Source organism: Drosophila serrata, unplaced genomic scaffold (assembly GCF_035046125.1).
Source record: "Drosophila serrata isolate PLE 108 unplaced genomic scaffold, ASM3504612v1 contig_240, whole genome shotgun sequence".
In the NCBI taxonomy this organism is placed as follows: Eukaryota; Metazoa; Arthropoda; class Insecta; order Diptera; family Drosophilidae; genus Drosophila; species Drosophila serrata.
In genome coordinates this window covers 3741550-3764325 of record NW_028257138.1, presented here as the reverse complement: position 1 = coordinate 3764325, position 22776 = coordinate 3741550, and the positions used below count along the sequence as shown (strand labels likewise).

The 22776-nt window shown below is 37.9% G+C and overlaps 4 protein-coding genes across 4 annotated transcripts; all 4 read left to right on the top strand.

Moving 5' to 3' along the window:
• The first annotated feature begins 409 nt into the window (after window positions 1-409).
• LOC110177046 (uncharacterized) lies at window positions 410-2050 on the top strand. Its single transcript, XM_020943563.2, has 3 exons — window positions 410-677; window positions 1032-1475; window positions 1778-2050. The coding sequence occupies exons 1-3, from the start codon at window positions 620-622 to the stop codon at window positions 1999-2001; spliced, it is 726 nt and encodes a 241-aa protein (XP_020799222.2). The 5' UTR covers window positions 410-619; the 3' UTR covers window positions 2002-2050.
• A 3729-nt stretch (window positions 2051-5779) lies between these two features.
• Window positions 5780-9708, top strand: LOC110177014 (uncharacterized). Its single transcript, XM_020943527.2, has 3 exons — window positions 5780-6035; window positions 8705-9244; window positions 9309-9708. The coding sequence occupies exons 1-3, from the start codon at window positions 5972-5974 to the stop codon at window positions 9518-9520; spliced, it is 816 nt and encodes a 271-aa protein (XP_020799186.2). The 5' UTR covers window positions 5780-5971; the 3' UTR covers window positions 9521-9708.
• A 2621-nt stretch (window positions 9709-12329) lies between these two features.
• Window positions 12330-15206, top strand: Mur29B (Mucin related 29B). The gene is made up of 4 exons (XM_020943526.2): window positions 12330-12523; window positions 13498-13604; window positions 13660-14686; window positions 14871-15206. The coding sequence occupies exons 1-4, from the start codon at window positions 12460-12462 to the stop codon at window positions 15068-15070; spliced, it is 1398 nt and encodes a 465-aa protein (XP_020799185.2). The 5' UTR covers window positions 12330-12459; the 3' UTR covers window positions 15071-15206.
• Window positions 15207-18404: 3198 nt separating this feature from the next.
• Window positions 18405-20151, top strand: LOC110176932 (uncharacterized). The gene is made up of 4 exons (XM_020943429.2): window positions 18405-18564; window positions 18638-18739; window positions 19092-19748; window positions 19838-20151. Exons 1-4 carry the CDS (start codon window positions 18489-18491, stop codon window positions 20038-20040), a joined length of 1038 nt encoding a protein of 345 aa, XP_020799088.2. The 5' UTR covers window positions 18405-18488; the 3' UTR covers window positions 20041-20151.
• The last annotated feature ends 2625 nt before the right edge of the window (window positions 20152-22776 follow it).

Genomic DNA, 22776 nt, shown 5'->3' with positions numbered 1-22776 from the left:
ATATACGAGGTAATAAAGTATAAGGGGTATTTAACCCTTCGATTCCCCAGGAAAAACCCATTGCTCATAACCTGCACACATCACGTTCTCCTTCGTTATGTTTTCTCCTTCGTTTTCCCTTATTTTTTGACTTGTTTTCAGCAATCAAAGATAATTTTCCCATTACTCATGTAAGATGCCGCTTATCAATGTCCCGGACTCCTCGAAGGGGTCTTCTTCTCTCTTTCGCTCCACCGTTAATTTGAAACTCTGAGGCGATGCTATCGCCTTTGACTTGTATTTTTCTGTGCCCGCTTCCCGGGAGCTACATGTTGTCTTTTCTCTTGTGTTTTTCTGATTTTTATAAGCAGAAGAACTCAATTTTGATAGAGGAAACAGTGGGACAGCCTCCGGGAGGTTCTGGGTTATCAGTTCGATTTGAATTTTCGGTAGCGAAGGCTGGGTTCCGCAATCAAGCAGAGCCGCGAAAAAATATAGAAAAAGCTCAGCACTAAATACCTAAAATATTAAATTTAAAAAAGATTTCCTTTCTGGAGTTTTTCCTTGGCGCATGTGACGGTTTTGGAAAATTGTTTTCCACAGTTCTTCAGCCACCCCAATTTTCTTACCTGCCCAGAAAATGCGTTTCCTTCTACTGGCGGTGGTGGCCTTTGTGGTTTGCAGCTCAGGTGTTTCAGGTATGTCATAAATCACGGTGCTGTAAGCTTTTCGCATGCTAATTGATTGACCCGCGCGAGGTGTGCTTGAAAAAGTTGCTCATACGCAGTGTTGAACCCGCCAGAAGGGTGCTCTCAACCTGCGTAATCCCGTTGATAAGGAGTCGCTGATAAGGCACACCCATGTATTACTGCGGCACACCTGGAGTGGCCCAAGGTCATGGGTGTGCACACACTTGGGAAAATTTGCATAAAAGTAAAAGGGTTTGATCATTAAATTGGAAAGTCTTTAAAGAGTGAATGAAATTTTCAGTTGAAATTAAGTAAAATGTAATTAAAAAGCATATTATTATTATTATTTTTTAATTTCTTTAGCATTGCGTTGTTACATTTGTGAGGACTGCGACGAGAACTCTCAATTGACCGAAATGGAGGTGTGCGATGGCACACCTGTCAGTTCTAGTCCAAGTCCGAGTCCGGGTCCAAGTCCCAATCCCTCACCAGCTGCCCCAGGTGCACCTCCATCCGCGGAGGAGGAGGACTATGACAGCGATGAGTCATCCACAGTGGGCATAATGCCAGCAGGCAATGGTGGGGCCACTGGAGCAGGAGGAGCAACAGCAGGAGGAGCACCAGCCGGAGGAGCACCAGCCGGAGGAGGAGCAGCAGCACCAGCAGTTCCAGAATCGGCAGCTGAGAGCGAAGAGGAGGAAGACGAAGAGGAGGAGGAGGAAGAGGATGAGAGAAGGAGAAGATCAAGTGCCCGGCAAGCGCAGCTTGATGTACCCACTGCTTTCTGCTACATAGTACGACTACACTGTAAGTATTTTACATATAGAAGTACCTTATCTAAGTTCCTATTACCATAACCCGTACCCATCAAAAAAGTCTGTCTGGGGTGATTCTACCGCCCACATCGATAGTTTATCAATAATTTGTGCTGTGAGTCATCCGGTAAACTGATACCACCAACTGCACAGTGGCCCTGCATTGGGTGAGCTCTCAAAGAAATTGTAGAAATATTTGTACACCAAACAAGGAAAGAAAGCTAACAGAAAACCAATCTATAAAATATATCTATCTAAAATTGAAATAACAATAATATCATTTCCCATTTCCAGTGAATGAAACGGTTATCACCAAGAGGGGCTGCACCACCGCCCGGATGAGTAATGGGACCGGCCACTGCGATGGACTCTTCGAGAACTGGTCCGTGGGCGGATGTCAACTGTGCCAGGACGATGGCTGCAATAAGCCTATTGGCGAATCTTCCAAAGGAATCCCGGGACTGGAAGCCAGTCTGGCTCTGACATTAATGGCCATTGTGGGTCGCTTTCTGATCTAAATATATAACAATTACCCAAAGATCCTAATATACAATCCACAACATACGATTCGTAGCCGTCTGAGTTCATTCCTGGGAGTGACTTCCATATGATTTATGATACCCCAAATTGTGCTATTTATGGCTCGCTTACCACTCGGAAATCGTAAAGTCTCGGGGCAATGAGCGCACCCCGTCTATTTTCGCATAATTGTTTAATTGTCATCGATAAGAAGTGGACCCTTTCGGGTGCGTCTATAATTTCTATTATTAAGCGAAAGTGCTGGGTCATTCAGAATGTTGCTTCCATTCAGCTGCAAAAATCGAAATCGAAATCAATTAATTAGCCGGGCTTCCTCGATGATAAGTCGAGGTGTGACGAGGTACATGGGTGTCGTCGTGTCGTGCTGCCGTTCAAAATAAAATTTCATGACTTCATGCCGCCGCACACAGCACGGATTCCACAGGTTGTACATATTAGTATACTTTTACTACTGATACACTGATAAACTGATACGCCCTTGATACACTCCTGATACACTTGATACACTGATCAAATGGCCAAAGCATTTAGGCCCGATAAGCGCCTGGTAGTCGAGTGGCAATTGCTGCCTAAAACTTTGCCCAGATTTATGGCATTATTGTGGCATTTTGGTGCCCGGAATTGACTGTGCGGTCTTAATGCGGCGATGAACGAAAAAAGCGATGAGGAAGCCTTCTGCTATAAGGAAACTTGCTCTAAACACGGGGTACAAACTGAATGCAACTGACTAAATGCGTAACTTTCAGTGGATAAATGCACGGCGAAAAATTGGGGGATGATATTAGGTTCAGTTTAAGATTATTTGGGATGAGAAATATTCTCCAAACTCTTTTTAACTTTGTAAAACTTTGCCTTGAGATCAAAATTATCAGTTAGATACTTAATATTTAATACATTGCAGTTTCTTTGTTTTCCTCAGAACAAATTGCTGTGTAAAATATATATTAAATATATTTTTTAACTCCCCAGATTTGTGGGCTCGTGTCAGGGGGCTGTTTTGTTAAGCTTCCCCGTTTTATTTTTGTCAGCTTCCGGGAGGTTAAAATACTCGTAACTTGAAATGACCAAAAAGCCTTTCAAAAATTCACTTTCAAAAGAGAGAACAGAGAACTCCAAAGAGAATTTTAATTATTGAATTGTCGTCATGATGTCGCTGCTCTACGTGATATGGTCGGCTTTGTTTTTTGAGGTATATGCTATATATTACATATATATATATATATATTTATTTGGGGAAGTTACAATTTTTATCTGTCGCGTCTCTGGGTTTCTCAGACATCGTCGGTGATGATGCATCAGCTTAGTGAGGCGGCTCTAACCAGACTCAGTCCACATTTGGCACGAACTGGGGGCTTTGGGGAGATCGATGAATTACTATATGGCACAGGGAACGCACGATTCACTTCCAAATTCTTATATAGCAAAATAAAAGATTCTCGTGGTTAAAGGTTAAATAAAAACAAAGCTTAACGCTTGTGCGTTCACATGACTTTACTTTAGAGAAATGGGTAGAGATAACGATTTAGATATGGATATATATACCTATAGATATATTTTTACATAAAACAACACTAAATAATAAATAATACTATTTTGACAAACAAAAATCACACAAAGGTGAATACAACTATTTACCTGTTTCGGCTCAAAACAATTACAACGAAAGCCACTCTCGCACCTTACTAAGGTTCAGCTTATCAGCTGGTGACCTTGCCCCCCCTCATTTAGGGGGCGGCTTTCTAGGTCACAGTGGAATTTCATTAGCTTTCGAGTAGAACACGACCTTGTCTCTGGCCAGCCGGCTTACTCAACTGGAAAGTTTCGTTGGGCTTAAGTTCTGAGGCTCGACTAACTCGGCACAATACCTATTATTATTATTAAGGCAGGTGCCAAAAAGGTGAGCCAACAGCAGCGAAATCTCCGTTAATTGTTTGGCTCTGTCTAATCTGAGTTTATTTGCGTATCGTGCTCTTGATATTGAATAATAATAATCATGGGACAGCCGCCGACACACGGGCATTAGCTATTAGAGTTGCGAATATTATATAAATGGGGAGAGGATTCAAGTGTGGGTTGTGATACGGAGGAGAATACATTTTTTACAAACAAAATGGGGAATATTTTATATTATGAGTTGAATATTTTATAAAACTTAAGCAATAGAATTAAAAACAAATAAAAGAAGGAAAGGTAGCTAAATTTATAAAACGAAACAATACATATTAGTAAAGGTTTCAGGTTATTATAATTTAAGTCAGAAGCATGTAACGATGTGAAGAAGTCATTTCCGACCCCATAAATCATATATATTCTTGATCAGCATCAACAGTTGAATCGATCTACCTATTTCCGGTTGAAAAAAAATTTTTGAACATTTTTTTCCAAAAATATAAGGATTTAATATTGTCAAAATTTGAAAACATATTGACCTTTTTTTTAATTTTAAATTGAGTATGCAGGTTAATAATCCTTATAAAAAGTAACACAGAACAGCTTCCCGAATAGAAATGAATCCCTTTTTGGATGAGTTATAAGATTTTTAAACCTTGAGTTTACGAAATAATGCTCATATAAAAATATCCATAAATATAATTTGTAAGATTGCTAATATTTTCAGCTTAGTTATTATAGATTATCGATACGATCCTATTAAATTTATTTGGAACGAGAATGTTATTCAATTTTCGGCGACCCAAAGAATGCTCCGTATGTGGTTTCTATTTTATTAGGCATTTATAGTCAAAAAATTACGTATACGCACAGGTGTAAATATTCCCTCGCAAGGTATTATAATTTCATTCAGAAATTAGGAAGGAGTCATTTGCGACCCTATAAATCATAAGTATTATTGATCAGCGTCAACAGCCGAATCAATCTGGCTATGTTCGGGTAAAATTTAATTTTTTCAAAATTTTTAAAATTTTGAAGGGGTTACAACTATCAAAAATCGTCCAAAAATGCATATTTTAAATGGAGTATGCAGTTTTATTAACCTGCTAAAAATGAACATAGGAACGCTTTCCGAATTAAAATTAATGATTTTTGCCATAGTTATGCGTTTTTTAAACTTTGATTTGTCAATACAATTTGTCATATAAAACTATCGTTTCAAAGAATGCGATTATTTAAAGCAGTATTATAATCGATTTTTGATACGATCCTATATATAAAATTGGGCTTTCCAAAGTTAGTTTCCGTTACTGTTTGGTTTCTTACTTTAATGATTAATTAATGATTAATTCTTACAAAGCCCAGCTATTACCTAAAGTTGTATGCCGATCGCGTTTTGTGGCCATTTGCAGTCTCCATTTGCTGACTAACAATCAGCTGTTTAATTAGCAAAAAACAAAGAAATTCTGGATGATGGGGGGGCCTGTAAGGGGTGCTAAAAATCGTACACGAAAGTGAAATCCACAACTGAATCACTTCGATCGGCGGGAAAAGCCAAGGCACCGAAGAATCCCGGAAGATCGCATCCATTTTCCCTGAACGAAAAGGCTAAGAGAATCGAAGAGAACTTAAGAGAGGGAGAGAGCAAACACCTTTGGTCAATTGATTTGCGTTGCTCACTTAATTCTGCATTATAAATTAATTTGTTATCACCCGAAAGAAAAGTAAAACTTGTTTTACCGCCGCTCTGGCTCTCTCTCTCTTTCCGGTTCGTGCTCTCGCTCTTACGCATCGAAGCCGCTGACGCCGCAGTCGCTGAACGCACAACAACAAGAAACTCTATAAAAAGTCTCAAACAAATCACAAGATTTTCAGTTAAATTTCAGAATTCGCAAACAGCGGTCGCGGTAAAGCAAACAGAAACAGTAGCAGAAGCAGCTGCAGCGACGCAAGCAATTAATTAGTATAAATTACTATTTAAAGCAGGGCAACATTTGCAATAGAATATATCGTATATACTATTTCAAAATACATATTTCGAAACAATACAAAACTAAAATGCTGACCAACACTCACCGGATCATGGCCAGCTCTCTGCTGCTGTTGCTAATCGGCCTGCCAGGTAAAGGAATTTGTTTTGGGTATGGCCCACTATTAGGGTCTCGGGGAAAGTGTCGTGATAAAAATTGAAGTGTCCCACGAGATATCAGATATATCACAAGATATCGAAAGATATCAGATAGCAACGCAGCTCATGCTACTATAAATAAATAATAAATATAACACAAAATGGCAGTGTCCCAACGTGTGTGCAGCAGTCGAAATTAATTCAGAATTCAAGATCACCATATAATTTTATTTTGCATATCAACCGCCGCGCAGCGACATTTAAAACGCCCAATTTATTTGTTGTTATTATTTAACTGTCATAAATAATGCAAAGATTGTCGTTGCTGCTTATTTTATTTGCGATTTTTAATGACTCTGTGATGCGGAAATGTCATCTGGAAGCGCACAGCTCCCCCGAAGCCTTTCCAATTGATTTGATTTGAAAGGGAAAAGTCAGGTGGAAACTCAACAACACAAATAACACAGAAATAAGCAGGCTGACATTGAGGCTACCTGCTAATTGAAAATGTTATAGTTACACTTAGCACACTTTGGGAAAAACTCGTCTGGCTTATTAGCACCGTTCAGAAAACCGGAATATATATTTTATATCATTTCGTTCACGATCTCTTGACGCAATTGGCAATGATTTAATTTTGGGAGAGGCGCACTGGATTGGGAATACAATTTAAAATGGCTTTTGCTCATTCCAGAAAGAGTGAATAAAAAATATACATGCATAAAAATGCAAAATAAACTGGAAATCGCTTGCACCGAACTTTGGCTTCAGAACTTTAAACGGCTTTTTTCAATTACCCCTTAAGTTAGTTAGCATCACAGCCAGTTTATTGACTTACACAAGCTGCAAACGGAAAAATAATAATAATAAACTCTGCAGCTTCACCTTTGTTTGTTTCTGAATAATAAACAAAGGCTTAATGTTCAATACTTAATGAGTGAGACGAGAAATCTGTAAATTCCCCTCCCCTCCTCACCCAATTTTGTGGCGTTGGGTGGCGCTTATCACGTGACATTAAGCCCCAACCCCAGCAATACGGACATTCCCGCGGACAATTTGAGACCCAGGCCCCCTGGCCGAAAAATGCACCATCAATCACAATGATTTATGATAAATTTTAAAATAATAAATCAACAAAAATTAGGCAGGGAGATATATGTGAAAAATTATATTGATGGGGACGATTTTCTGAGAGTCCGTTGTAAATATTATTTATTGAATTCCTTTAATTCAAAGATTTGTATAACTCGTGTTTCTAAATTCATCATATATTGAGATTATGAGTAAATGAGTCTTTGTATTAAAGCTTAACCGGTTTTGTTAATATTTTTTCTATAGGAATCAATTTTTATACAAATTGTACGCTTATTAGCTATAAATCCAAAGCTCATAAACCATTTATTCATATTAAATATATATAATATATAGAAATTCCCTTCCACTTAAGATTTAAATTTATAACCATTTAAAATTCATTTTTATCATATATAGTTCTTTAAAATAGATATCGCATCGCGTTCTATCCCATATAATCTATAAATCCCTTTTGCCTGAGCCCATAAATACTTGACAGTTGAAAGTAAGACAAGAAAATGTTAGTTATTATCCAACTTCTGCCCACTTAAGACCATAAATACTCCTCAGTACCGAGGCGCACTGTAATAGTTCTTCAAAGTACATAGAATATCGTATCACCTGGTGTGCCCAAAAATAGAGAATCATATCAATTTATCCCATTTCTTTTCACGTAAGACCTTAAATACTCCATTAAAAATATCACTGCTATACGAAATTTTGAAAAGCAGGCGTCATGTTATCACCGAGCGGTAAGATATTAATGATATGATATCGCATCGGAAAACTGTCAAGTGGAAACTCAACACTTGGTCAGATTATCGTGCTATTTAAGACCTTAAATACTTCAAAGGAATAGACATAAATAGAAAAAGACCGTAAATACTTGACAGGGAAGTAAAACACAGATAATATTGCTTCATTTTATCGGCGCCCAGTTTGATTTCGATTGTTATCGTATCGGAGGAGAGCCGTCAAGTGGGGACTTGGCCCATAGTCGGATTATCGTGGGCACCCGTCGATGTGACTCACCTCACATGGGTACTCATAGGCATCCGCAGCCACTACACTGATAAGACAATTAACGCAATTATGCGAGTGTAGCTTGCCGATAGGTTTGTCTCTGTTTGCTAGCGGTAAATATTTGCCGATGACGATAACAACATGCAAATGGAAACGATTTATGGCGGGGAAGTGCTCCAGCGCTAGATCAAAGGCTGTGCAAACTAATACTAAAGAATCGGCAAATAATACGCCAAATACGGGCTTTGGTTTTGAATTGATTTATTGCGCTCACATGTTCTTAGCTTTTGTCATCATTTATCGACCGTTGTTGTTCATGTTATCGCGTGTCTTCATTTTGTTTGCCCAAGCTGTAAATTGAGCACTCTCCACTGATAGAGATAGCTATTTGGTGCCTCCTTAATTTATTAGGGTAATTTTATTCACAAATGTATAAAAAAGAGGAGAGGACCGGAAGAGGTGCGCTAGAATTTAGAGCAAACTCTCAAGAACTTGTTGTATATTTCCTATAGAGCCCTATAACCATCAACCCTTACCTTGTTACATATTTATTTTCCTCCTTTCAGTTATTCGAGCCGATCTCATGTGCTACGTCTGCGATGACTGTGAACAGCTGCCCAAGGATGCCCCTCTGCTGGCCTGCAACGAGGAATTCTTCAATCCCGGCGGCAGCACAGAGGCCTCCACGGTGACCACCACCACGACTACAGAGGCCAGCACCACGGCCATGAGCACAGAGGAAACAACCACGCCTGAAATGACCACAATAAGTGCCGAAACGAGTCCTCAAACCACTGAAACCACGACCACTACGCCGGTGGAGACGACCACACCGGAGCCCACAACCGAGAGCAGCCAGAGCACGGAGAGCACCCAGAGCACCCAGAGCACCGAGGCCCCAGCGCCCACACCGCCCACCGCTGGAGCCGTGCAGACCACCACAGGAGTGCCAACGCCGCCCGCCGAGGATCTATTCTTTGTCGCCGCCATGAACGCCACCCGACTGGTGCCTGTGGAGAGCTCCACGCCCTCGCTGGCAGTCCGCCAGCGACGAGCGGTGGTGGATACGGAGGTTACCTATCACTGCTACTCCGTTCAGGTGGATGGTGAGTCGCTCGTAGTAGTATTTTCTGAGAGTTATTAACTAAACTTGTATCTTTAATTACGCAGTTAACGGCACTATGAGCACGAATCGGGGCTGCTCCCGGGTGAGCACCTATGAGGGCGTCTGCGATCTCCTGAAGATCCAGAACAACAACACAGAGTTGGCCAACTGCAATCCCTGCAGCATGAATGCCTGCAATGGTGGCAATGCCGTCAGGACCTCCATCCTGGCCACACTCCTGGTGGCCTTTGTGGCCTTCGCCCTGCAGCGAAACTAAGTACCTAATCTTCATCCATCCTCCCGGTGCTTAAAAGACACACTCATCATTTAATATTAAATTTATGTAATTCTAAGACACGCGAATATCGAAATATATATATATATATATACTAAAAACTACATTTAAATCTAACCAAATGTAAAGCTTACGGCGAACACTTAATAAATAATATGTAATTATTAAAATACAAATATAATTAATAACGGAAACGTATTTAAATATGCAACTAAGTATTCAAATGAATAAGAAATTGCTGAGTAGATGCATAGCTGGGTGATTTGGAGAACATAAAGATACAGATTTATGTAAAGGAATTCAATAATATAAATAATGAGTAATACAACAAATCATTACCATAAAATAACTTTAAATCAATATTCTACATGTTCGATTTTTAGGGAAATTCTTAATTTGAAATGATCATAACTTGGTCAAAAAAGGATTAAGGAGGTTTATAAAAAAGCGCATGTTAAGTTTAAAATTTAGAAAGTTACCGAAATTTCTTAAAGTTGCTTAAGCATATACATTTACTTTTATTTTGGACCCTTGCCACTAAATTATTTTATAAATTAAAACGAAATTTAATAAGCATGAGTTAATCTAATCTTTAAGGGAAACACACAGAGACAGAAGGAATTTGTATGACTCAAGAGATTAGAGGCATCCTTCATCTATCTCTTTAGCTAATAAGATAAGTTTCCCTTAATTTTATAGACAAATTAAAACCCAGTCATGGCCAATGACTAACAAATAGCCTTACCACCATGTCGTATACGTGATAAATGCTTGCACCGCATCACGTATACGACATGTGGAACCCTGACGATCCGAACTATGGTCTTCCCCCTATTTTTTCTTTCAGGCCGTTGAGCAAACAATCCGATACTAATTATAACAAAAATAATATAAAACCCTAGCAGAGGCATACTTTTGGGCCATTTATGCTAAGCAAATTTAATCAAGGCAACAAAAACAACGGAAAGAAAAGAAAATCAAACACACAAAACGGCAATTCCTTATCGATTAGATAAGATTCTTCCCCCCATTAAAGACCAACAAAATTTTTGGGTCTATTGGCAACACTAGGGGAAATAAATATGCGTCCACGCGTAAATCATAAGCATGAAGTTTTATGGCACCCAATAAATACCGCCATAACGTGATTGATAAGTAAACTTTAACTATTAAACAAAGCCTTTCCCACTTACTTTTCATTTGTCAAATTTCCGGTTCTTAAGCTTAAAATAGTAGGTTATCTCGAGAATTCAAGCGATTATATTCTTGGGGCGAATAAACATCAAGTTCATTTAGCACTGACCTGGCTAAGATTTGTAACAGACTCTAATTTCGCCATTAAATATTTTATTGCTGTCATCGATATCATGATTAATAACAGATTAGCTCTTACTTAAGTTTTTCTATAGCAAATCTACTTAAGTAGAGTCTTCTAATATTGCGCAGGTCACAAGTTTAATGTGAAATGATACGTGTTCCAAAGGTTTCTATTCCGAAAAAAAACTCCCTCGTTTAATGATAATTACAGCTATCATCTATTAGGCGGCTGTCTAAAAATGTATGAATCATTAGACAAATATCTAAAAGTTATTCAACAAAAACAAAAAAAAGTAACTGTGATATTGTCAGTTTCTTTATCGATATTCGACTAAAGATTAAATCCGACCACGAAGCAACGTGCAAAAACCTTAGACTTACTTTTCGCAAAGGCACATGTTCCTATTTATAATATATTAACTATATATATATACAAATATTTTTATATTATAGATTCCATATATTATAGTAGTCCATAGTAATGAATCATGATAAACTTAGTGTTATATAAATTTGCACAGCACATACAAGAAATTATATAGTAAATTTATAAAGGCTTAATAGGCTTATTTGCTTATTACTCAGCAACGCCCTATGCCATAAAGCCCGGCCAGGTCTTTAGATGCCTTAGAAATCGATTGGACTGATTAGATTTCTACAGCCGGTCTTAATTGCTTAGCAAACCGATATCCAATGGCGTAGGTCCCGAAATGGATGCAGCCAACAGGTCTAGATAAAATCCCATTTTATATACATATATATACATATCTTAGAAGTTTGCCAACAAATCTTTGTACGATTCTGGAAATTTCCGTCAAATGAGAGGTGACATTCATTTTTAAGGTGTGTGTTACACAGAGAAAAATTATTCAACCATTTACCATAACTTTCCTTTATCAAATTTTCAAGTTTTCGATATTTCTGTTTGCAAAAATCGAACTTAAATTGATTTACTTTGAAATTATTTCATCTGTAATTTTTAGAGCAAAGCCTAAGAATCCTTTATTTATCTAAATTTCAATACTTTTCAAAGGAAACATGTATTTTAATTGATCAACTTTAACATTTCTCCATCTCTAATTTCAAGTAATAAAAATTCTGTCCTGTTCATGGGTTTGGCCCATTAGTAATTGACCGTAAAATCTGCCCTGGCCAAACAGAGGATATTGTCCTCCAATCGATATCTTATCGATGCGCTGGCAGTTCTGGGAAAAAAGAAGAGGGTCGTCGTAAAAATTGGCAATGCAATAAATGAAAATATTCGGGGCATCCTGAGGAAGTGGTGTTACCCGAATTTTCCCCGACCGGGGACCTTATCGACAACTGCAATCGGGGCAATAATAGGCTTATATGGCCTTATCGCCAGGAAGAACAAAGCCAGAATGCTGCTGCTGCTGCTCTGCTCGGCTCTGCCGACTGGGTCGCTTATCAGCGACTGAGAACGATAAAAAAGCCAAGTTAACATTATATTTAATTGGTAGTTACCATTCAGCCGTCGTGCGGTGCGATACTAGTCTTACCATCGGCTTCGATAACAGTGTCTCTCGGCTATTATCCTGTCGGCTATTAACGAACAAATAAGAAAGCATTCGCATTCAAGTGAAATGCGTCTTCTCGCGTTTAACATTCTACTGCTGGCCTTCTGCGCCTCCTTGACCTTCTGGCCAGGTTGGATTTATTTATCAGCATTATCTTGAAGTGCAACGCTGTGCAAAAGATTGACCAAGTCACATTCGAAAACTTATTGATTGATTTATCGGATGTGGCAGTGCAGAATGGGAATTTACTCAACAATTTATGAACTGTTTTTAGTTTGGTGAAAGGAAAATAATTCTTTGAGCTCCTTATCAGCTGCGTAGGCAAGCGAATTCCAGTGAAGAATGTGGGAGCCATGGCCATGTCCATGGTTCCATTATTGTAATTAGTTTTGTTTTTGCTGCTAGTGTAGGGTAACTGTATTGATAATAATATGTAGAGCATTCTAGATGCACTTCAGAGGGAGTTTTGATCCCATAAATAGTTTCTATTTAATTATAAAGTGAACAACAACAAGGTTAAATCGAACAAATGTTTAAAATTAACGTTATCATACCACTTAAACTCATGACTTTCTTGGAACTCAGTTTCTTATTTATTCGTTAGTTGATTCGTCAGAAAATAAGTCGTTTTCCCCCTTTTTTCTAAAATTGTTTTATTTGGGGGTCTTCCCCTTTTTCTAAATTATAGTTTTTCCTCATAATCCCCCAATCTCTTTTACTCGTGGACAGAAGATAAAAAAGAAGTAATTAATAAAACAATTGCCTTACTCGTTAATTTAATAAAGTAAGGTAATTAAATATAGTCTTTATCAATATATGGCAGATAAGGCAGACTTTGAGTTGAAAGGTTATCCGATATAAAGGGAATATAAATACTGAAGTACATTAACCTAAAAAGAGTACCAAGCAGAAAGTTATCTGATTTCGCTGGTGAGGCAACAATTTGTGATGTTATCTCCTATTTGATATATCAATCAGACTTATTGCCTGCTCTCGAGACTGCACGAATTTTTTTTATCTCGGTCGGCCTTCGCGCTGCCCCCCATTTTCCCCCACCTCCCTCCGCTTACTCACCTGCTCTGCCCACTTACCTGTATTCTCCAGCAAGTGCCCTGAACTGCTACGAATGCACTGGAAGCGGCTGCGACGACCTGGACATGGTTCCCATCGTCTCTTGTAATATTGATGATGCCCCGACCACATCTACGAATGTGAGAGCTCTAGAAGATCCCGAGATCACAATTAAATTACATTTTCATTCGACAGGAACCGGAAACAACGGAAACAACTGATATCATAACCGAACAACCAGATACAACAACCGATGAGCCCCCTTCGGACTCCTCAACCACTAGTACTACAGTCACAACGCCATCGGTAGGAACAACAAACACGGAACCGGGAACGGATTCTACTACCGATTCTACAACTGATGCGAAGACCGATTCTACAACCAGCGACTCTACAGATTCTTCCACCTTTACGACCACCGAGACCACTGATTCTTCCACCAACGAATCCACAGATTCTTCAACAACCGATTCTTCCCCTTCGTCGCCCAGCGAAACTACAGATTCTTCCAGCGAACCCACTGATTCCTCAACAAACGAATCTTCGGAGTCGTCAACAAACGAATCTACAGAATCGTCAACGAACGAATCTACAGATTCATCAACAAACGAGTCAACAGATTCTTCAACCGTTTCTCCTAGCGAACCCACTGATTCCTCAACGAACGAATCTTCGGAATCTTCAACGAACGAATCTACAGATTCATCAACAAACGAGTCTACGGATTCTTCCACTGCTTCTCCCAGCGAACCTACAGATTCATCAACGAACGAATCTTCGGAGTCGTCAACAAACGAATCTACAGATTCATCAACAAACGAGTCTACAGATTCTTCCACTGCTTCTCCAAGTGAATCTACAGATTCATCAACAAACGAGTCTACAGATTCTTCATCTGTTTCTCAAAGCGAATCTACAGATTCCTCAACGAGCAATTCTTCTAGCGAGTCTACAGATTCGTCAAGCGTTTCTCCCAGTGAGCCCACGGATTCTTCAACAAGCGATTCTCCCACTTCGTCGCCCAGCGAAACTACAGATTCTTCCAGCGAGTCTACAGAGACTCCCGCTAAATTTGATAGAACCGTAAGTCGTCGTCGCCGTAGTCTGGCCGCCCAGGCCACAGATGTGCTCCTACGGAACTACAGAACCATTGCTCGGAATCAAAGGGATACGGATGCCACCATTAAGGTTGCTGCCTGCTATAGCATTATCAAGCAGGGAGGTGAGTGGACACCGAACACTATATCTTTAGAATTGAACAAAGTTATTTTTCTTACAAGATTTAAACGCTCACGCGCTTTCAGTTTTTTTTAGCATACTTTTTGGCAATTTTTGTTATTATATCTTAATATTTTTTTAATTTAATCTTTAGAAATTAAATCCAATCATTTTCTTTGTCTCCACAGAGATCCATCGAGGCTGTATTCGCGTACCTGAAGGCCAGGGCGCCTGCCAGGCTGTGAGGGAGGAGCTCGGCCTGATGCAGGACGTCGCCGATGAGTGCGACGTCTGCCTGACGGACAAGTGCAACGGAAGCACCAGCCTCCAGGTATCCTTGGGTGCAATGATCCTGATTGTGGGTCTGGGACTAAAAAGCCTTCTGTGAGGCTGAGAAAGTATCCCATTTGGAAGTTGGAAGTTTGGCATTTGGAGTGCCTTTGTAATATATGTATGTTTATTAGGTGATTCGTACTTTCTATTTAATAAATAAAAAATCAAAATAAATTGCCAAAAACAATAAATTTATAGTTATTTATTAAAGACAGTAAAGTGTTTGATATCAGATGCAAAGAAAATTTTCATTCCTAAACCACTTCTTTAGGGAACTCCACTGAAACTAATTTTATTGTCGGAATTAACTATATTTTTATATGCAAATTTTACAACAAATCAAAATTTAAAAATCGCATAACTAAGCCGAAAATGCATTAATTTCATTTCGGAAAGCGTTTGTTAATTTTTAGCAGGTTAACAAAACTACATACTCCATTTAAAAAGTGAATTTTTGGCCGATTTTCGCAAATTTTCATGATGTAACCCCTTTCCTTTTTTTCAGAAAATGGGAAATTTCAGAAAAAAATTTTTTTTGCCCGAATATAGCCAGAAAGATTCCCCTGTTGATGCTGATCAAGAATATATATGATTTATAGGGTCGGAAATGCCATCTTCACTTTCTTTTAAGCTTCTGACTGAAGGGGCAATACCATTTTTTCATCGATGTTAACTACATTTTTATATGAAATTTGTTCGGTAAATCAAAATTTAAAAAATTCATAACTAAGCCGAAAATGCATTAATTTCATTTCGGAAAGCGTTTGTATGTTAATTTTTAGCAGGTTAATAAAACTGCGTACTCCATTTAAAAAGTGAATTTTTGGCCCAAATTTTCATGATGTAACCCCTTTCCTTTTTTTTAGAAAATGGGAAATTTCGGAAAAAAAATTTTTTCGTCCGAATATAGCCAGAAAGATTCCCCTGTTGATGCTGATCAAGAATATATATGATTTATAGGGTCGGAAATGCCATCTTCACTTTCTTTTAAGCTTCTGACTGAAGGGGCAATACCATTTTTTCATCGATGTTAACTACATTTTTATATGAAATTTGTTCGGTAAATCAAAATTTAAAAAATTCATAACTAAGCCGAAAATGCATTAATTTCATTTCGGAAAGCGTTTGTATGTTAATTTTTAGCAGGTTAATAAAACTGCGTACTCCATTTAAAAAGTGAATTTTTGGCCGATTTTCGCAAATTTTCATGATGTAACCCCTTTCCTTTTTTTTAGAAAATGGGAAATTTCGGAAAAAAATTTGTTTGCCCGAATATAGCCAGAAAGATTCCCCTGTTGATGCTGATCAAGAATATATATGATTTATAGGGTCGGAAATGCCATCTTCACTTTCTTTTAAGCTTCTGACTGAAGGGGCAATACCATTTTTTCATCGATGTTAACTGCATTTTTATATGAAATTTGTTCGGTAAATCAAAATTTAAAAAATTCATAACTAAGCCGAAAATGCATTAATATCATTTCGGAAGGCGTTCTTATGTTAATTTTTAGCAGGTTAATAAAACTGCATACTCCATTTAAAAAGTGAATTTTTGGCCGATTTTCGCAAATTTTCATGATGTAACCCCTTTCCTTTTTTTCAGAAAATGGGAAATTTCAGAAAAAAATTTTTTTTGCCCGAATATAGCCAGAAAGATTCCCCTGTTGATGCTGATCAAGAATATATATGATTTATAGGGTCGGAAATGCCATCTTCACTTTCTTTTAAGCTTCTGACTGAAGGGGCAATACCATTTTTTCATCGATGTTAACTACATTTTTATATGAAATTTGTTCGGTAAATCAAAATTTAAAAAATTCATAACTAAGCCGAAAATGCATTAATTTCATTTCGGAAAGCGTTTGTATGTTAATTTTTAGCAGGTTAATAAAACTGCGTACTCCATTTAAAAAGTGAATTTTTGGCCGATTTTCGCAAATTTTCATGATGTAACCCCTTTCCTTTTTTTTAGAAAATGGGAAATTTCGGAAAAAAATTTGTTTGCCCGAATATAGCCAGAAAGATTCCCCTGTTGATGCTGATCAAGAATATATATGATTTATAGGGTCGGAAATGCCATCTTCACTTTCTTTTAAGCTTCTGACTGAAGGGGCAATACCATTTTTTCATCGATGTTAACTGCATTTTTATATGAAATTTGTTCGGTAAATCAAAATTTAAAAAATTCATAACTAAGCCGAAAATGCATTAATTTCATTTTGGAAAGCGTTTGTGGGTTAATTTTTAGCAGGTTAATAAAAAATAAAGCCAAAAATGCATTAAATTTAATTCTGAAAGCGGTCGTATGTTCATTTTCAGCAGATTAATAAAACTGCATACTCCATTTAAAATGTGCATTTTTGTCCGATTTTCGCAAATTTTCATGATGTAACCTAACCCCTTTTTTTTAGAAAATGGGAAATTTCTGAAAAAAAAATTTTTTGCCCGGATATAACTAGAAAGATTTGGCTGTTGATGCTGATCCAGAATATATATGAATTATAGGGTCAGAAGTCACTTCTTATGTCGATACATAAAAGAAGTGTAATCGGTAGTCTACTTGGTACATTTAAATAATATAAACGAACAAAGGGGGAAATAATGTAAAATGTATTATAAAATATATTTTGTTGTTCATTAAAGGGAATAAGTTTGTTTATGGATCAAATATTTATAGTATATAATACTCTCAAAGGGTATCTCCAATTAGTTTCAAGAGCCCTGCGTTCATTAAAAAATATTATAAAATCTATAAATTTGTAAAAATGGACACACCATATTCATTTTCTTTATGCGAACTTACTATTATTTTTTAGCCTTGAAATTTTCAATTAAACTTTGATGTATGTTTAGTAAATTCAATTAAGTATTTCACAAAAGCTAAAAAATGCATTTTTATATCAGTTTTAAGATCGATTTTATAGTCCCTTCGAAAGCATACCTCCGTTAAATCACACTAAAGACACAAACCGGCAGAACCAAATAAAACAGATACTGTTCCCACAGAAAGCTTATTCTTGGTAGAATGAAGTTAAAAGCTTTCAGTGAACTAGATATTAATGGGTTAAGAATGTTGGCTCATTGGGCTGAAAGTGCTTTTTAAAATCGTAAAATATTTACTTCTGCAATAGATCAAAATACCATTAAAAACAGTAGAAAAAAGTGTGTTAAAAAGCGTTCAAATATAGCCTCTCTGTGATTACTTAATATAATTGTATGTATTTTAAAATATATAATTACACAGATATATATACATATTATCATATTGAAGTTTATCAGCGGAAAAGAGAGCCCCAAAAAGATAAGCATTGCATCCGGAGAGCTGCCTGCCTACCGGTGTGTGCTCAGGTGAAATTGATTAGGTGTATAGGGGGCAGCACGGCCAAATGCCGTGGGAGTCCGTTCAGTTAACCAAAGTCGGTCGATCCGAACAGTCGGTGGAGGAAACTTTACATACCAAGCGAACGAGAACCATGAGGGGCCTCAACCTAATAATCGCTGTGATAACGACCCTCGTTTTCAGCCAGCTGGACACCAGCTTGGCCATACGTAAGTTTATACTCTTATTCCTTCAGTTTTCCTCCTAATTCTTCTTGGAATTTGTCTCTCGAATTTTCATCAGAATGTTTTAACTGCACTTCGACGGAAAATGAAAACTGCATAACGAATGCAAGTGGCCAAAGCACTGTGGATTGCCCCAATGGCAATTGCTTTACCTCCACAGGTGAGTTCCTACCATGACTCATCCGCGACTATTTCGAATTCTTAGAGGTTCATATAGTGGTTTATATACATATGTATGTATGTACACATAAATACACAATGGAAACAAAGGGGAAAAAGCCTGGCCATAACTCTCTTATCAGACATATGGTCGGCGATAGCGATTATCTCGTTGATACTATTGATATCGATGATCCCTCAACACAGGATTTGATAATATAATAAGTATATATTAGGTTGGACGCTTTTCTGTTTGGGGATGATTCATCTAGGGATTTTTTTGCTATCTCTTTCCCTTTTTTTAGAGTAGATAGATTGATACATATATTAATATTTCTTCTTACCAATTATAGATGGTAAGGGAACGGTCACCCGTGGCTGCCTGGCTACCGGAACCACCTGTACCGAAACCAATTGTCAGACTTGCAATGGGGACAAATGCAACACGAATGCCGTCTGCTACAATTGCACCGGCGACTCATGCAACACCGTGGCGGCCGCCATGCTCTCGGCCTGTGCCACCAATAGCTCCAAGTGCTTCACCACCGGCACGAGTGCCACCAACATGACCCGTGGCTGCACCGCAGACACTTCGCTAGCGTACAAGTGTCCGGCTGACACCACGGACACCAGCTGCGCCATCTGCGATGCCAGTCAGTGCAACAAGGTGACCTACCAGCGGACAGAGGGATCCTGCATCACGTGCACCGACTGTGCCGGATCTCAGGACACCAGCAAGGCGGCGGCATGCACGCTCCTTTACAACCAGGCCTCTTCCGGCTGTTACACCACCACGGCGGGCGCCCGCGGATGCCTGGCCAGTCTGGAGGGTGGCTGCACGGATGCCGCCACATGCACGTCCTGCACCGGAGACAATTGCAACACTGCCGGCCAGGAGTTCCAGTGCCTCGCATGCTTGTCGAGCGAGGTGTCCGGCTGCTGGAGCGGCACAGGAACGGACATACCAAAAGTGGCCTGTCCCAACGGGACCTGCTTCAGCGGAATTTGGAGTGAGTACCGCAAATATATATATATAAATATTTATATACATATATCACATTATCCGGCTAATTTCCAATTTTGTTGCTATTTTCACTAGATGGCCTTGGGGTCCGCGACTGCCTGACCGCTGGCAGTGAACTGATGCAATATCAGTGCGAGAATAAGGTGCAGCCTTATGGGTGTGAAACCTGCAAGACTTCACTTTGCAACAATGTAAAGTTGAATGGAGCCAGCTCCCTCAGTCAGATGGGCGTGGTCGGTCTGTTCCTGGGCCTGTTGGTCGTCCTGCGGAGTGCCTAAATTGGATAGGATAAATCCAAACACCATTGTCAGATCTATGACATTAAAACGTAACAAAATAATACTAAACCATAAACCAAACCAAATAAACAATAAATAATCTATACTATACATAATTTTGCTTTTCAATTTACAATTTATTTTTCGCAAGTTCTTTGCAATTCAAAACCTTAAAGATCACTTCAAAGTAGAATTAGAAAAACTCGATAGAGATATTTGAGTGATACAAAAATCAATAAGGTTTCGATGATTATATGTAGAATAAAACAATAATCTATTTAATATATCACACAAATATACTTTGAATAATGCTTAAAAATTAAACACAATATTTTTCGGTATTAAATAAATAAATTTAGTCCACGATTCCATCAACGATATTAACCGAGAGATACTCTCGATATACAAATGTATAACCTTACTTCAAGGTACTTTTTCCTTAACCCACCTGCAGCACTTGTTAACCAATACAATATCAGATAATGAAAGGCACTTATCAACTTTTGAATTTCATTTTAATGCGCAATGCTTTTGTTAGGAAAAAGATACATATAGACTAGAATCAGAATCGGAAAAGTTGTAATAACAAGTTTCCAAAGCAATAGTGTAACGCATATATTTATTTGTTCAACTTTAAATATATAAATATAATTAATGAACTCCTTAACAATTTCTTCATAGTTTGGCTAGGCCAGAATGAGTCATTGCTAAATATTTCTAGGAAACAAATGACTTGATAAAATTAAATTATTTTCAGCGTAAATCAATCTAAGTCCAATAAATACGAAATATTTAAATATTTTAAATTTATTGAGTGACTTCAATTGTTATTTATGTATAGTATACATACAGCTATAAAATATATTAGCATTCTTTATAGAAAGCCGATAAGCATTAAGTACATTTTCTTTATTTGTTTACATTGTTTCCAACTAGAATTATCTACCTTTTTTCCAATTTATCTTCGTTGCAAAAATCAATATTTTTATGTGACCCAAAGTCCAAGTGGCTTTCCTTTCGCATGACTCATTACAGTAGCACTACTTACTCATTAGGAGCAAAATGATCAAGCTGAGGCTAAGAAGCAAACAGGAGGTCCTGAAAGGATCAGATCCGCCTGTCAAGACCAAAAAGTCTGTGAAATTGTGGACATTGCAATCGGGGCCATAGCACTTGACGCAAAGATCCTCATTCTTGTCACAATAGGATACTTCGACCATGTTCATGTCGGAGATACACTTCCTTATTAAGCCAGACATATACATAGATATACAACCATCGAGTTCATGGTCCTCTGTGGAACACACTCTAGACCCTTTGCCCTTTTCATCTTTCCCATCATCGAAGTCCTTGCATGGGTCACAGCCAAAGCATCTATGGAATGGTTCGTCTTCTGATTCGTTGGTAATTTCGGAATCATTTTGAACATTTTCCTGAGCTAAAATCTGCTGCAAGAGAGCAATAAAAGTCATACATAGTAGGAGAATCCTCATTTTTATCCAGCTCTGTCTGAAATACATTTAAAATTAAGTTTTGTATAAATTTCTTTATGTATTTTTACCAATTCGGTAGTGCTCCTTTTTGCTGTATAGCTCGGTAGGTATATCTTTAACAACTGAGAGTAGCTTTGATAAAATATCTTTTAAGAACTGAAGTCCTTACATTTGTTGATTGAAATACACTACTTACTAAAGATCTCGAGGGAACATTAACCAATGATTAAATGTACACAGATCCCAACATCCCTTAAGCATTATCCAAAGAATTAATAATTTATGGTGTGTACCTTATTTTTTTAGTGTGGATTTATCTATGCCCAAAGGGCACTATTGCGTGTTATGTCGCAAAAACTTAATACGATCATTTTTTGTTATATGCATTTAATATTTATTTATTTCGGAAAGCGTTAACGGCATAAAAAAAATGACCGTGGGCCTGCAGGTGCTATGACTCTGGTCATTACAATATCTTCTATGATTTGTCTTTAATTTGATTAAAAATTGTTTACAATATTCGGCAAGGCCAGTAATTAGGATTTAGAAAGGTGAAAAACATCGGACATCAGGAATGCAAATATAGTTTATAATATAGGTTAATTCTGAAAAAGCTGTTCGGTGTATCTTAAAAAGTAGTGCAAATTAACAAAGAAATCAGCTATGCATTCAATATATTGATCAATTAATAATTCATTTTTCTTGTCGCCATTATTGTTCTATCTATCCTTGATTCAATATTTATTTAAGTAGCAATTTAAATTATTCCCTTTTGCACTCATTATTCACTGGACTGGTAGTCCAGCGATTAAGCAGGTGCCAAGGAGCCAAAGAAACGGGGTCCTTAAAGGAGCAGATCCGGTAGGCTGAAGCCCATTTATGGTCACGTTCACATAATTACAATCAGGCTTAGAACACTTTACGCAAAGATTCGTATGTTCTTGACAATACAATTCTTCTTCCATACTCATTTCAGTTACACACTTCCTTTTAAGGCCAAACATAAATATGGATATACAACCATGGAGAACACCCAGCTCTATTTCACACAACCGATTTCCCTTCCCATTTTCGTCTTTACCATCTTCATAACTATCGCAATAGCCGTCACAGCCCAGGCATCTAATGGGCGGAAATTCTTGGTGAGCTGTTTCATTTTCTGGTTTGGTTTCTGTTCCTTCTGATTCATTAACTTTATTTTCTCCTTTGGAAAATATTATTTGTTGATCCTCGGGCGCTGGAA